Source organism: Brassica oleracea, chromosome C4, assembly GCF_000695525.1.
Source record: "Brassica oleracea var. oleracea cultivar TO1000 chromosome C4, BOL, whole genome shotgun sequence".
Lineage (NCBI taxonomy): Eukaryota > Viridiplantae > Streptophyta > Magnoliopsida > Brassicales > Brassicaceae > Brassica > Brassica oleracea.
The window spans coordinates 3,914,244-3,928,021 of NC_027751.1; the positions used below are offsets into that span (position 1 = coordinate 3,914,244).

The following is a 13,778-nucleotide window of genomic DNA, read 5'->3' on the forward strand; positions in this document are numbered from 1 at the left end:
AGGATGAGTGCTCTCAACACTATCAGCTGCAGTAGATGGTACATTTTCAGGGACATGTTCCACCCTTGGTAAAGAAGGCATACTGATTCCCAGGCTCCCCATTACTCTCCTAAGGTTATTTGCTATATCTGAGGCTGATTGAGAAAGATCTTTGAACTCATCCTAACTCTTTCCATCATAATAGCCTATAGATTCTACAAACTTCACATCCCCTGAGACAAGAACCCTTCTTGACTCTGGATCATAGCACTTATACCCCTTATGAGTTAGAGAGTAACCAATGAACATAGCTTTTGAGCTTTTAGCATCAAGCTTGTTCCTTAGCTCCCCAGGTATCATCACAAAACAGAGGCATCCAAACACACGCAAGTGGTCCAAAGATGGTTTGGTCTTATTTAGGACCTCAAAAGGAAACATGTCGTTGAGGACTTTGGTTGGAGTTCTATTGATCAGATAAGTAGCAGACATCACAGCATCACTCCAGAATCTTTTTGGAACATTCGTGTGGAACATCATTGATCTTGCTATCTCCATCAAATGTCTGTTCTTCCTCTCAGCAACTTCATTCTGTTGAGGAGTGTAAGGACAGCTTGTCTGGTGAGTAATCCCATGTTGAGCAAGATATTGCTTAAATGCATGACTTGTATACTCTCCACCATTATCTGACCTTAGAATTTTCATCTTGGCATTGAAATGGTTGCAGATATGGGTCTGGAAATTCTTGAAAGCATCCAACACCCTGTCCTTAGACGGAATCAGTGTCACCCAAGTGTATTTGGATTTCTCATCAATGAAGGTGACAAAGTATTTGTGGTTCTCTCTGGACACACATGGAGCAGTCCATACATCAGAGTGAACTAGGTCAAAACATCTTTCATAGATGGTGCTAGACTGTGGGAAGACTGTTCTACAATGCTTCCCCAATATGCAAGCTTCACAATCATCATTCTTGAAGACCACACCTGGAAGCATCAAGTTTAGGGCTCTTGTATGAGGATGTCCCAACCTAGCATGCCATAGTGTGCTATCAACCCCGCTGGATGTACTAGCCAAACACTGAGAAGTAGATGGTCTAGACATCTCTGTCTTCTGGAGATGATAGAGTTCATTGTGAACGTGCCCCTTTCCAATCACTTGGCATATCTTTAAGTCTTGAAATTCAACCTCATCTGGTCTGAAGACAACCTGACAACTCAGATCAACAGTAGTCTTTCTCACATATAACAAGTTTGATGTAAACTGAGGCATATACAAGGCAGTAGATTCCCTATCAAACAACCTAAGGTTCCCTATCCCTTCTATCTTAATTTTATCACCATTTGCTATTTGAACATTCCCTGACGCAGGCTGGACATCACTAATCAAGTTCCTATCACTAATCATGTGATGGCTTACTCCTGAATCTATAATGATAGGTTTAGGATCAAGAGAGTGTGTAGCAGCCTTCTAGGATGAGATAAAGGCTTGGATAAGAGAATGTAGGTCACTCGTGGTTGCTAGACCATCAGTGTTGGCTGCACTATCAGTACTTCTCCATGTTCCTTCTTCATTTGAACCACCAATGACAGATGAATACATGGTTCGACCTTGAATCGATGGATGCTCAAACTCTTTGATTACATTCCTGGCTTGATTCAAGTCACTTCTTCTTGGCATATTGTGGTTCTTATGTTGTTCCTTAGCCTTCTTGTACTCTGGAAACAACACCATGTTTGGAAACAACACTATGTTGGAGTTTTCCCTCATGGAGAGATATGGACCAGTGGACAATAGATTGTTCCTACTGATTTTGAGATAAACTGGACTTTGATGAAGCTTTTCCTGATATGGCTGAAGCTTTCTTGAGTTCCAGAGAATAGGGTACTCCTCTATCTTGAGTTTTGGTGATGTTCTTCTCTTTTGAAAGATCTTTGGACCAGTGGATAAAATGATGTATCCAACAGATTTTGAAGATAATCTGAGAAAGAAAGAAATTTGCGGAAGTTTTTGTGAGGTTCAGGAGCTTAATGCTCTGATACCATGTTAGAATGAGATAATTATTGAGAGTTTATTTCTGGGAATGAAGAACATGAGAGAAAGAGAAAGTATGAGAGAGATGTAGATTTCAAAATGTAAGAGAGAGAAGGAGAGAATAGTTTCATTAATCTAATTGTAGATCTGGATACAAGTATTTAAAGGCAAGTTGCCTCAGTACACAATACAATAAAATATTCATTGTTTTTAAATATCTTCAACGGTCTTGTTCTCTCTTCTTCTTCTCTTCAATAAAATACTCCAGTATAGTAATCCTTATAAAGCCTTATAAATCCTTATAAAACTTTATAAGTTTCTAGCTTAATTTTCAAGTCTGACAATTTACTTCTCAAGTCTGGCAATTTACTTCTCAAGTCTGACAGTTTTTTTCTCAAGTCTTACAGCTTATTTCTCAAGTCTTGTAGCTTACTTCTGCTTCATGTCAACATTATTTTTTTTCAGAAAAAAACAAGCAGAGAATTACAAATCTACAGAAAGAACTCAAGAAGCAAAGAAACAAACTCAAGCTTTGGTGCGCGTATAAACCCTCAACAAACTCAAGAAGCCTTTGATCTAAAACCATCTCCAAAATAACCATGGAGCAAGCAAACCAGCGGGATAACTTTTACTGGAACTAAATATACTTTTACATATGTTACACACGACAAGACAGACCAAACCATGTCCATCTCATTTTCGGATTTCTACAGCTTCCGACAGTATTCAAACCCTCAGTTTAAGCCCATCTTTTATTTTTTAATCTCAAATAGGTTTGTTTCTATTCTCTCATTCCCACCCAAGCTTCAGCATCTGATCCACCACCTTTAAGCTTAACTGCAAGTCACACAAGGTTTTTACCAACTTCTACCATTTAATTATGATGAATATCAATTCTTTTGTGCTTTGATAAACTGATGTAGGCTTCCTATTCTACGATAGCAATTTGATTAACCAGACTCAAATGGTAATAGACACAGATAATAAACTTACAGCAGGATCTGTGAAGATTATCAACTGTTTATCTTCCGTGTGATAAAGATAGAAACTTAGAGAGGTTTTATTGAACTTTATCTTTATTTTCCACACACATTACGGACACCCATCATCCCCCTTTATACAGGACATACAAGACAATCTAAACGTTAGACCACAGCTGTCATCTGTGAGTCACACAGAGCATCAAATCTGTTACAAAGTTGAAGCTCCTCCTTTACTGTACTCCCTCCTCTCTGAACCGTTGCTCTGTCTTTTGTCTTGTTCTGTTCTTTCTGTGATGGGCCTCCTTTTGCTTCTTCTGTTTTACTCTGGCCCGTTTGACTGATCTTCTTTACATTCCCCCTCAAACTCGTGTCGGGAGAAACTGAGACACCGAGTTTGTCACGCAAGCTTAGGAAGGTTCTTCTTGGCAAAGACTTGGTGAATATGTCAGCTATCTGAGTAGATGATGGAATGTGTTTGGTTTCAACAAATCCAAAAGCCACTTGTTCACGTATATAATGATAATCGGTCTGAAAGTGCTTTGATCGTCGGTGTAGCGCAGGGTTTGTAGACAGGTAGACCACAGAGAGATTATCACAGTAGATTATTGTGGCCTGGTGTTGAGCTATCTTCAGATCACGCAGCAGATTAGATACCCATGTGAGTTCTCTTGCCGTTGTAGTGAGAGCTCTGTACTCTGCCTCCGTTGAGGAATGAGAAACCGTGTCTTGTCTTTTGGCTGACCAAGATAGTATTGTTGATTCCACAAAGATACAGAATCCAGCAGTAGAGCATCGTGTGTCCTTGCACCCTGACCAGTCGCTGTCGCAGAACGCCGTAAGGGTCATGTTCGGATCACTCGTGATGTCTAGTCCAGCTCTTAACGTGCCTTTTACATATCTCAAAGTTCATTTCAGAAGTCCGAAGTCAGCTACTGTTGGAGCATGCATCCTCTGACATACAAAGTTCACAGCAAACTGTATGTCAGGTCTCGTTATAGTCAGGTACTGAAGCTTTCCTGCTAGGCTTCGGAAGTAAGTTGGTTCTGGAAATAGCTCTGACTCTGGATCATCAAGGACAATAGGGAGAGGCGTGGGCATTGGGGTGCATTCTGACATTCCGGCTTGATGTAGAATGTCTGTTGCATATCCTTCTTAATGTAGAAACAACCCCTCTTCTGTTTCTTCTATCTGAATGCCGAGAAAGTATTTTGGTTTCCCTAAGTCCTTCATAGAGAACCTTGTGTTTAGAGATTTCAGAAGGTCTTGGATAAGGTGTTCTGAATTCCCTGTGATTAGAATGTCATCGACATACAGAAGCAACAATAGGGTCTTCTCTTTGTGATGATATGTGAAGAGAGAGGGGTCTGATTTGCTGCACTCGAATCCAAACTCTAGTAGAAAGTTACTAAACGTGTCAAACCATGCTCGCGGTGCTTGTTTGAGACCATAGAGAGCCTTCGTTAAACTGCAGACGTGTGATGGTTTGTTAGGATCAATGAAGCCTTCAGGTTGGAACATATACACTGGTTCTTTGAGGTCACCGTGAAGAAAGGCATTTGACACGTCTAGTTGTTTGATAGGTCACTTCTTTGTAGTAGCAACCTTGAGAACAAGTCTGATAGTCGCTGTTCTGACAACCGGACTGAAGGTCTCGAGATAGTCGACTCCCTCTTCCTGCTTATTTCCTTTGGCTACGAGTCTCACTTTCCTTTTGTCAGTTGTGCCATCAAGGTTCAGTTTTGTAGTAAACAACCATTGAGAGTGGAGCACATGCATGTCTGGAGTTCTTGGAACCAGAGTCCATGTTTTAAGCATATGTATTCTCCTGATCTCCTCTAGCGCAGGATCAGTCCACGCAGGGTGCTTCATTGCTTCGTCAATGTTTCTTGGTTCTTCCGGTGTGAACTTAGAGGCAAGCATCACATATCTGGAGTTTGGTTTGGTTATGCCAGCCTTTGATCTAGTAGTCATTGGATGAGCATTCTGATCACCAACCTCTGGTTCAGCTTCAATCTGATTATGAATGTTTCCTTCATCGTTATCAGACAGGTGATCTTGTTGAATGTCTTGGTCCTGAGGTTGGTGATTTGCTTCCTCTTGAGTTGGTCTCGGTAGTAGTTGTATTGGTGTATCCTCTTCCTTTTCTTTGTCACGAGGACTTGCCATCTGCCAAGACTTCAGTAGAGCTGTCTGATACGCTGGAATCATCTTCTGATATCTTGTCTTAAAGGGGAAGTCGTCTTCTCTAAACAGAACATGTCTCGATATATACACTTTACCCGTAGGAGGATAGAGGCAACGGTAGCCTTTATATTGGCTGTTGTATCCTAAGAATACACACTGCAGAGATCTTGGATCGAACTTATGCTGAGAGACTGGCCTGAGACACGGATAGCACGCAGACCCGAAGACCCTGAGCATACTGTAGTCTGGCTTGTTCTGAAACAGCCTTTCATGAGGACTCTTCTTTGTCTGAGATGGAAGCAAGTTCACTATGTAGTTTGCGGTGAAGAATACTTCGACCCAGTAGTGTAGTGGAGTGTTGCTGTGAAACATCAGCGACAATCCTAGCTCCACTATATGCATGTGCTTTCTTTCTGCTTTTCCATTTTGCTCAGGCGTGTAAGGACATGACAATCTGTGAGCTATACCAGATGCTTCTAGGTGTTGTTTTAGCTGGTGACTTGTAAATTCTCCTCCCCCGTCGCTTTGAAACTCTTTTATCTTTGTGTTTAGTTGGTTTTCAACCAGGGTTTGAAATTTTCGGAAGATAGAAAAGAATTCAGCTTTGGTTTGAAGAGGGTATAGCCAAGTGTAGCTTGTGAATTCATCAATGAAAACAGCATAATATTTGAAACCCTGGTTTGATACAACTGGAGAGGGACCCCATAGATCACAATGAATTCGATCTAGAGGTTTTAAAACACAAGAAGAAGAAGAAAAAAATGGTAATCTAGAGTTTTTCCCCATCTGGCAAGGCTCACAAAGGGGGTGTGTTATGCTCTTATTGATTGTTATGTCCTTACTGGAGTGAAGTTGTTGAAGAATCTTGAAGTTGGTATGAGCTAGACGATGATGCCATGTAGCTTCACTTGCTGCTGTTTGACGATCAGAATAGAACACTTCACACTCTTGATTCTTCAACATGTAGAGCCCATTAGTTCTTGGACCCTTCGACACCACTTTATGAGTTCTCAAATCAATCACGCAGACCTTATTAGAATCAAAGTAAACTCCACAGGGGTAATCATCACATAGCTTTGAGACAGACATTAAGGACTTCTTCATTTTAGGACAAACCAAGACCTCGTTTAAGGGAAGTGTACCTTTTGAAGTGGTGATATTGGTTGATCCAATGTGTGTGATTGGCAGGTACGCACCATCACCAACCATAATCGTATCAGCACCTTCATAGGGAGAGATCTGTTGTAGACCTGATGCAGAGGATGTGACATGGTTTGTAGCTCCGGAATCTGGATACCATTCTCTACCAGTTTCGTCTGAGACACGCAGCGCTGAGAAAGCTTCAGTATTGTAGTTGTTGTCGAAGCGGTTGTAGCATTTCATTGCGGTGTGGCCAACACGACCACAGATTTGGCAGGTTGGTTTGTCTCCTGGAGGACGGCTCTGAGTTTGATGCTGACTGAACCCTCGGCCTCGACTGGAGAAACCCCTGTGATCTTGTTGAATGTCTTGGTCCTGGGGTTGGTGATTTGCTGCCTCTTGAGTTGGTCTCGGTAGTAGTTGTATTGGTGTATCCTCTTCCTTTTCTTTGTCACGAGGACTTGCCATCTGCCAAGACTTCAGTAGAGCTGTCTGATACGCTGGAATCATCTTCTGATATCTTGTCTTAAAGGGGAAGTCGTCTTCTCTAAACAGAACATGTCTCGATATATACACTTTACCCGTAGGAGGATAGAGGCAACGGTAGCCTTTATATTGGCTGTTGTATCCTAAGAATACACACTGCAGAGATCTTGGATCGAACTTATGCTGAGAGACTGGCCTGAGGCACGGATAACACGCAGACCCGAAGACCCTGAGCATACTGTAGTCTGGCTTGTTCTGAAACAGCCTTTCATGAGGACTCTTCTTTGTCTGAGATGGAAGCAAGTTCACTATGTAGTTTGCGGTGAAGAATGCTTCGACCCAGTAGTGTAGTGGAGTGTTGCTGTGAAACATCATCGACAATCCTAGCTCCACTATATGCCTGTGCTTTCTTTCTGCTTTTCCATTTTGCTCAGGCGTGTAAGGACATGACAATCTGTGAGTTATACCAGATGCTTCTAGGTGTTGTTTTAGCTGGTGGCTTGTAAATTCTCCTCCCCCGTCGCTTTGAAATTCTGTATCTTTGTGTTTAGTTGGTTTTCAACCAGGGTTTGAAATTTTTGGAAGATAGAAAAGAATTCAGCTTTGGTTTGAAGAGGGTATAGCCAAGTGTAGCTTGTGAATTCATCAATGAAAACAGCATAATATTTGAAACCCTGGTTTGATACAACTGGAGAGGGACCCCATAGATCACAATGAATTCGATCTAGAGGTTTTAAAACACAAGAAGAAGAAGAAAAAATGGTAATCTAGAGTTTTTCAAGGCTCACAAAGGGGGTGTGTTCTGCTCTTATTGATTGTTATGTCCTTACTGGAGTGAAGTTGTTGAAGAATCTTGAAGTTGGTATGAGCTAGACGATGATGCCATGTAGTTTCACTTGCTGCTGTCTGACGATCAGAATAGAACACTTCACACTCTTGATTCTTCAACATGTAGAGCCCATTAGTTCTTGGACCCTTCGACACCACTTTATGAGTTCTCAAATCAATCACGCAGACCTTATTAGAATCAAAGTAAACTCCACAGGGATAATCATCACATAGCTTTGAGACAGACATTAAGGACTTCTTCATTTTAGGACAAACCAAGACCTCGTTTAAGGGAAGTGTACCTTTTGAAGTGGTGATATTGGTTGATCCAATGTGTGTGATTGACAGGTACGCACCATCACCAACCATAATCGTATCAGCACCTTCATAGGGAGAGATCTGTTGTAGACCTGATGCAGAGGATGTGACATGGTTTGTAGCTCCGGAATCTGGATACCATTCTCTACCAGTTTCGTCTGAGACACGCAGCGCTGAGAAAGCTTCAGTATTGTAGTTGTTGTCGAAGCGGTTGTAGCATTTCATTGCGGTGTGGCCAACACGACCACAGATTTGGCAGGTTGGTTTGTCTCCTGGAGGACGGCTCTGAGTTTGATGCTGACTGAACCCTCGGCCTCGACTGGAGAAACCCCCTCTGCCTCTGTAGTAGTTCGAACGACCGCGACCTCTTTGACTTGGGGCGTAGTGTGGTGGATTCGACTCGGAGCGTTGAGTATTGAACGCCACATGAGGATTCTCAGATGTGTTCTCTTCATACGTCTGGAGCTTAGTGTCATAGCTTTGAACATCAGAGATGACATCATTAAATGTCGGAGCTGGAATCCGACTGAGAGAGCTTTGAATCACCGTCGTAATAGGATCGTATTCTCTTCCCAGACCGTTGAGGAATCCAAAAATCTTCATCGAGTCATCGACCGGTTTTCCGATTGAACTCAGTGAGTCACAGATCGATTTGAACTCGCGACAGTATACCAGCAAGGTCTTGCCTTTCTTCGACTTAAGCTGAAGGTTACGAGTGTGAACTCTCTTGAGACGCTGCTTTTGTTGAAGTTTTCTGCAAGCGATATCCAGATCTCTCTTGATGTCCCGATGCTATGAACGTACCCTAGAACCTCCTCTGAGAGAGTTCCGAATAACCACGAGCGAACTAGTTGGTCCGTACAGAACCAAGCTTCAAACAACGGATTTGGAGCTTCTTGAGCTCCTCCTCCTTCTTCTGTGATGGGTAACGTGCGTGGAGGAGCCGTGACAGCGCCATTGATGAAGCCGATAAGCTTCTGACTTGACAGCAACGACTCAAACTGCGTCTTCCACAGCAGGTAGTTGGTATCGTTTAGCTTCAAAGTGACTGAACTTTTGATGTGAACACCGTCGGGAAAAGGGTAGGTCTCAGCCATCGTTTGCACCTGTTAAGGTTAGTGATGCTCTGATACCATGATAAAGATAGAAACTTAGAGAGGTTTTATTGAACTTTATCTTTATTTTCCACACACATTACGGACACCCATCATCCCCCTTTATACATGACATACAAGACAATCTAAACGTTAGACCACAGCTGTCATCTGTGAGTCACACAGAGCATCAAATCTGTTACAAAGTTGGAGCTCCTCCTTTTTCGTACTCGACCTCCTTCCTCCTCTCTGAACCGTTGCTCTGTCTTTTGTCTTGTTCTGTTCTTTCTGTGATGGGCCTCCTTTTGCTTCTTCTGTTTTACTCTGGCCCGTTTGACTGATCTTCTTTACACCGTGGACACTAAGAGGTTTGTGTTGTCAACGTTCAGAGCCAGTACGGTTATATCCTGTCCTTGACCAAGCTTTGGCACATGGAATACCTACAAGACAAAGTTGTTTAGACCCAGGTGATAAACACCCCTCTTGGATTAGTTTACCCCCTTATCAAAGGAGTTCAGATTTGTTGTACCTGTAGTGTGTATAAGTTGAGGAAGCAAATTGAAGGAGATGAAACGTCCAGCCTCTCGATTTCTTTGCCATCTTCGTTACTGCTCGAGTAATCCATGCTGGAACATGAGTTCATCCCAATCAAGGCGTTTTGACCATCCATGGACATTTCCATGCAACTTACGCCACAAGAGAAAGGAAGTTTCGCTTTGGCAATCAGAACTCCGTTAATGGTGAAGACGCTAATAGAACCCTCCGAGCTACTCCATGCCATTATAACCCCATCAGATGAAATGCAAAGAGAATTAGCTGTCACACCAACCAATCGTCTGATCAGCCTTCCTTTTCTTATGGAATGCAATAGAACATCTGAGGACTCCGAGGACGAAACAACCACTCCTTGATCTGAGCTGACACAGCAAGAAACTATTTCTCTTCGGTGGCCACGGAGCACTTGTATTGGCCCTTCAATGCGACATTTTTTGCCTTTATTTGCCAACGTGTTGTTGGCCACGTTCGTGTTGTTTGCGGAGAAAGGCGCTCCGGAGCCAGTTGATGGCTCAGACACGCTTGTTCGAGAAGTAAACGACTTGTGAATTCTGTTGGAACTCGTTTTTGACAAAGTGGTGTGGACCATTTTTTGATGGGTTTTTCGACGGAGACGTCTGTCGAAAAGACCGGAATTTGGGTACGATGTAATCATCACCGTGAACACTATGCGTTAGTGTATTTGTTGGTCAAAATCAGAATTATGTTGAATGAAAAATGGAGGTCCAAAGTGAGTGATGTGTAAAGCTTATAAATCTTTAAATTTGGCTAAGTATAAAATATTTAGCAAATGGATCACTTTAGATATTTGAGTTAGAATTTAATTTTAAATTTGTTAATGAGACATTATGTCAATTAATTTATTTAGTTAATTTTATTCTTGATAAATCCAAGCAAAGTATATTAAAATTTGTTGACTTCGTCAAAGTCACAATATTACTTTGCAAACTAACGTACAAGATCACGGAAATCAATTCCATAATTATAATTGATATGTACCTTAGTTGACTCCTTTAATTTGCATAACGTGTACTTTTTCTTCAAGTTATAAAAAGAGATCACTTCTTCAGTTTTCTACGCACGGAAAAATAACAATTCTCCATATTTCTTTTTTCTTTTGATTTGTTCTTTTGAGTCCAAACTAGTTTCCCCAGGTTTCTTTTTCAGTATACACAAAACTAGTTTCGCCAGGTTTCTGATAGAGTGACGCAAATCAGAAATTTTTTTGCAGTTGTATCTTGTGACTCATTACGTTATCGAACCGTTGCACTACGAGACATATTTTGAGTTAAGAAAATAGATAATATCTCGTCTCTGCAGTTGAATCATCATTTTCTTACTTTTTGGTATAATCTTATCAAATTTATTCTTTACAATATTCAGTTCTCCATAGTTTTATATAATACGGTCCCATCAATCTTAACTCAAAATATCCGTTTATTGCTTTGCACTGGCCGGACTGATTATTGTAAAATATTTTTTTTTTAAGAACAGGTTGATTGATATTTTCTAAAAAGGTGTTGGAATCGGATTGGGCTCCGATTGCTCTCGGTGTCAGCGTTAAAGTCATATTCTTGCTCTTACGTTTTTTATTTTGCAGGATCTATTGGATTATTTTTATATATTTCTGCAATTTACGCTTCTGTATTGATATTTCTAAACGGGATTTCAATCAGATTCGGTTAAAAGTCTTTAAAAATATTTAAATCGTTTTCTTTAACCTCGTCGCTTTCTTTTGTTTAACGTCAAGCGTAAAAAGAAATTTATTTTACTGCTGTCTTTTATTTGTCAAAGGTTGATTTGCGTAGTGGTTCAATTATTTGGTTTACCCGGTTTACGTTCCTGGTTTAATTTAATTTCCAACCAGCAATCAATCGTTTCTTTGTTATTGATATTATCATTTGCATATCGTTACTAGTGGTAAAGTAAGTAATATTATTTTATAAGTTGACCTTTTAATATCTTGTGTCTGTGTGTTTGATTTGACGTTCAATCGATTTGTTATTACGTAAAATTTGATCGTTTGCGTAACGTTACGGTCTCAGAATTTATTTTTCTAATTTTTCTTTATTGAATTAATCGGATATTTTTCTAAAAAAATTGTTGAACTCATTTGTGAGTGCTATTGAAATAAACTATGTAGATGAGTTATTAAATTTTGAGATTCCATTGTTATTGGTTTGTGAATTTTTAAAATCTAAATAGAATCCATTGTTATTGGAGTGATGATTTTTAAATTCCACTCAAAATCCTTTGTTATTGGAAAATTTTAGTTTTCATTGATTTTAAGATTCTATTAAAATCTATTGTTATTGGGATGTAAATTTTCTTTGTTTTTGCTCATAGTACTCAACTTTGAGAATATCATCTATACCCATAAGATTTTTGAAATCAATGTAATAAAATACACTCACATACAAAAACTCAAATTGAAGAATGAAATAATATACAAGTCACAACTTTAACATAATACAATTCACAACTTAAAAAATAGAAAAAAATATTAAAAATTTAAAATAAAAATTGTAAAAATAGTTTTAAAAAGCACTTTCGAATTTTTTAAAAAAACATTTCAAAAATAATAATTCAATTTTTTTTACAGAAATTCAAATTTAAAACATATATTTCGAAATTATATAAAATTTTTATTTTTATTTTCTATTATTTATATCTATAAAGTAAGAAGTAGAAATTAATTTTTTTGGTCATTTTATTTCTTTAGATCTTTTTTGTGACAAAAACTTTTTTAAAAGTTGTTTAAGAATTGTCTTAATTGAAATGATTTTTTTTTTTTTTTACCACCATTAATTTCTTACTTTAAAAGTTAATAACAATCAATAGAATTCTATACACAAGTAATGAAAATCTATGTAAAAGTATTTGATAAAATTTGTTAAATCTAGTTAACTTGTAAAATCCTCTCAACTATTAAAATCGTCAAATTCCACAGAAATTCATGTTCCAATAACCCCCACTTAGTCTTTGTGAGCAGATTTGAAAATCAAGGATGAGTTACAACAAAAATATATTGATCATTGATAGATGAAGTGGTGTGATCAGTAATAGATTAAATGAGTCGACGCCTCAAATTAAATTTGAGAGTGATCTGCCATTTATGATTCCATTTGCTATGAAAACTGAGATGTCTACTGAAAATAATCAGAGCATTCAGATTGAAAATGACATGTGTGCTATATGTGCCACCACTCATATATGCATTGATAAGAACATGTTTAGTACCTATCAAAAATGCAATGATGAGGAGCGGTTGTTAATGAGTAACACCGGCTCATCCATTATTGAAGGTTGTGGCGAAGTGAAACTTGCGCTAACTTTTAGACAAGAGATAATTCTCAAAAATGTGAAATATGTCCCAGATATGCGAAAGAATCTTATTTCCGGTTCGCTACTAAGCAAAGCTGGATTTGTAGTAACTTTCGAGTCTGATAAACTTGTGCTAAAGAAAAATGATATTTTCTTGGGCAAAGGATTTGTTGAGGATGGACTGGTCAAAATGTGTATTAAGACAGTCTTATTCACAAATGAACCAAATGCTTATTTGGTTGAACCGTTCAAAGTTTGGCATGAAAGATTAAGACATGTAAATTATAAATCTGTTCAAAGATTGATCAATTTTTTTTTTGGTCAAACAAGCATTGCATTAACTAAAGAGGTTCTACCCACCATGAAGGGAGTTTGTTACACACATTGCAAGAGCTGATTTTGCCACACAATCAGCTTCAAAGATTGATTAATTTAAACCTAAATTCCGAAATACAAATTGAACAAAGAGAAATGTGAAGTATGCGTACAAGCAAAACTCACTAAAACTCCATTCCCTCATGTTGAGAGAACAACGAAACCTCTTGGTTTAATTCATACAAATTTGTGTGATTTAAAATTTGTTCAGACTAGAAATGGAAAAAAATATTTTGTGACTTTCATAGATGATTGTACAAAATATTGTTATTTCTATTTGCTAAGCAGCAAAGATGAAGCCTTGGAAAAATTCAAGGAAGGAGTATAAACTCGAGGTTGAAAACCAACTCGATAGAACTATAAAGATAGTTCGAAGTGATAGAGGAGGCGAGTATGATGGACCATTTGATGTGTTCTGTAAAGAGCATGGCATTATTCATCAAACCACCGCTCCCTATTCACCTGAATCTAACGGAGTTGC

General features: G+C 39.1%; 1 protein-coding gene across 1 annotated transcript in view; it reads right to left on the minus strand.

Moving 5' to 3' along the window:
- Positions 1-2,613: 2,613 nt before the first annotated feature.
- LOC106339655 (BEACH domain-containing protein lvsC-like) overlaps positions 2,614-13,778 on the minus strand; it is a 14,572-nt gene continuing 3,407 nt past the window's right edge. Inside the window, exons 3-6 of the mRNA XM_013778502.1 lie at positions 9,573-10,146; positions 9,401-9,483; positions 3,004-3,043; positions 2,614-2,847 (exon numbers count right to left, since the gene is read on the minus strand). Of these exons, the coding sequence (XP_013633956.1) occupies positions 2,800-2,847; positions 3,004-3,043; positions 9,401-9,483; positions 9,573-10,146 (745 nt within the window). The 3' untranslated portion in view covers positions 2,614-2,799. The remainder of the gene's footprint in view (positions 2,848-3,003; positions 3,044-9,400; positions 9,484-9,572; positions 10,147-13,778) is intronic.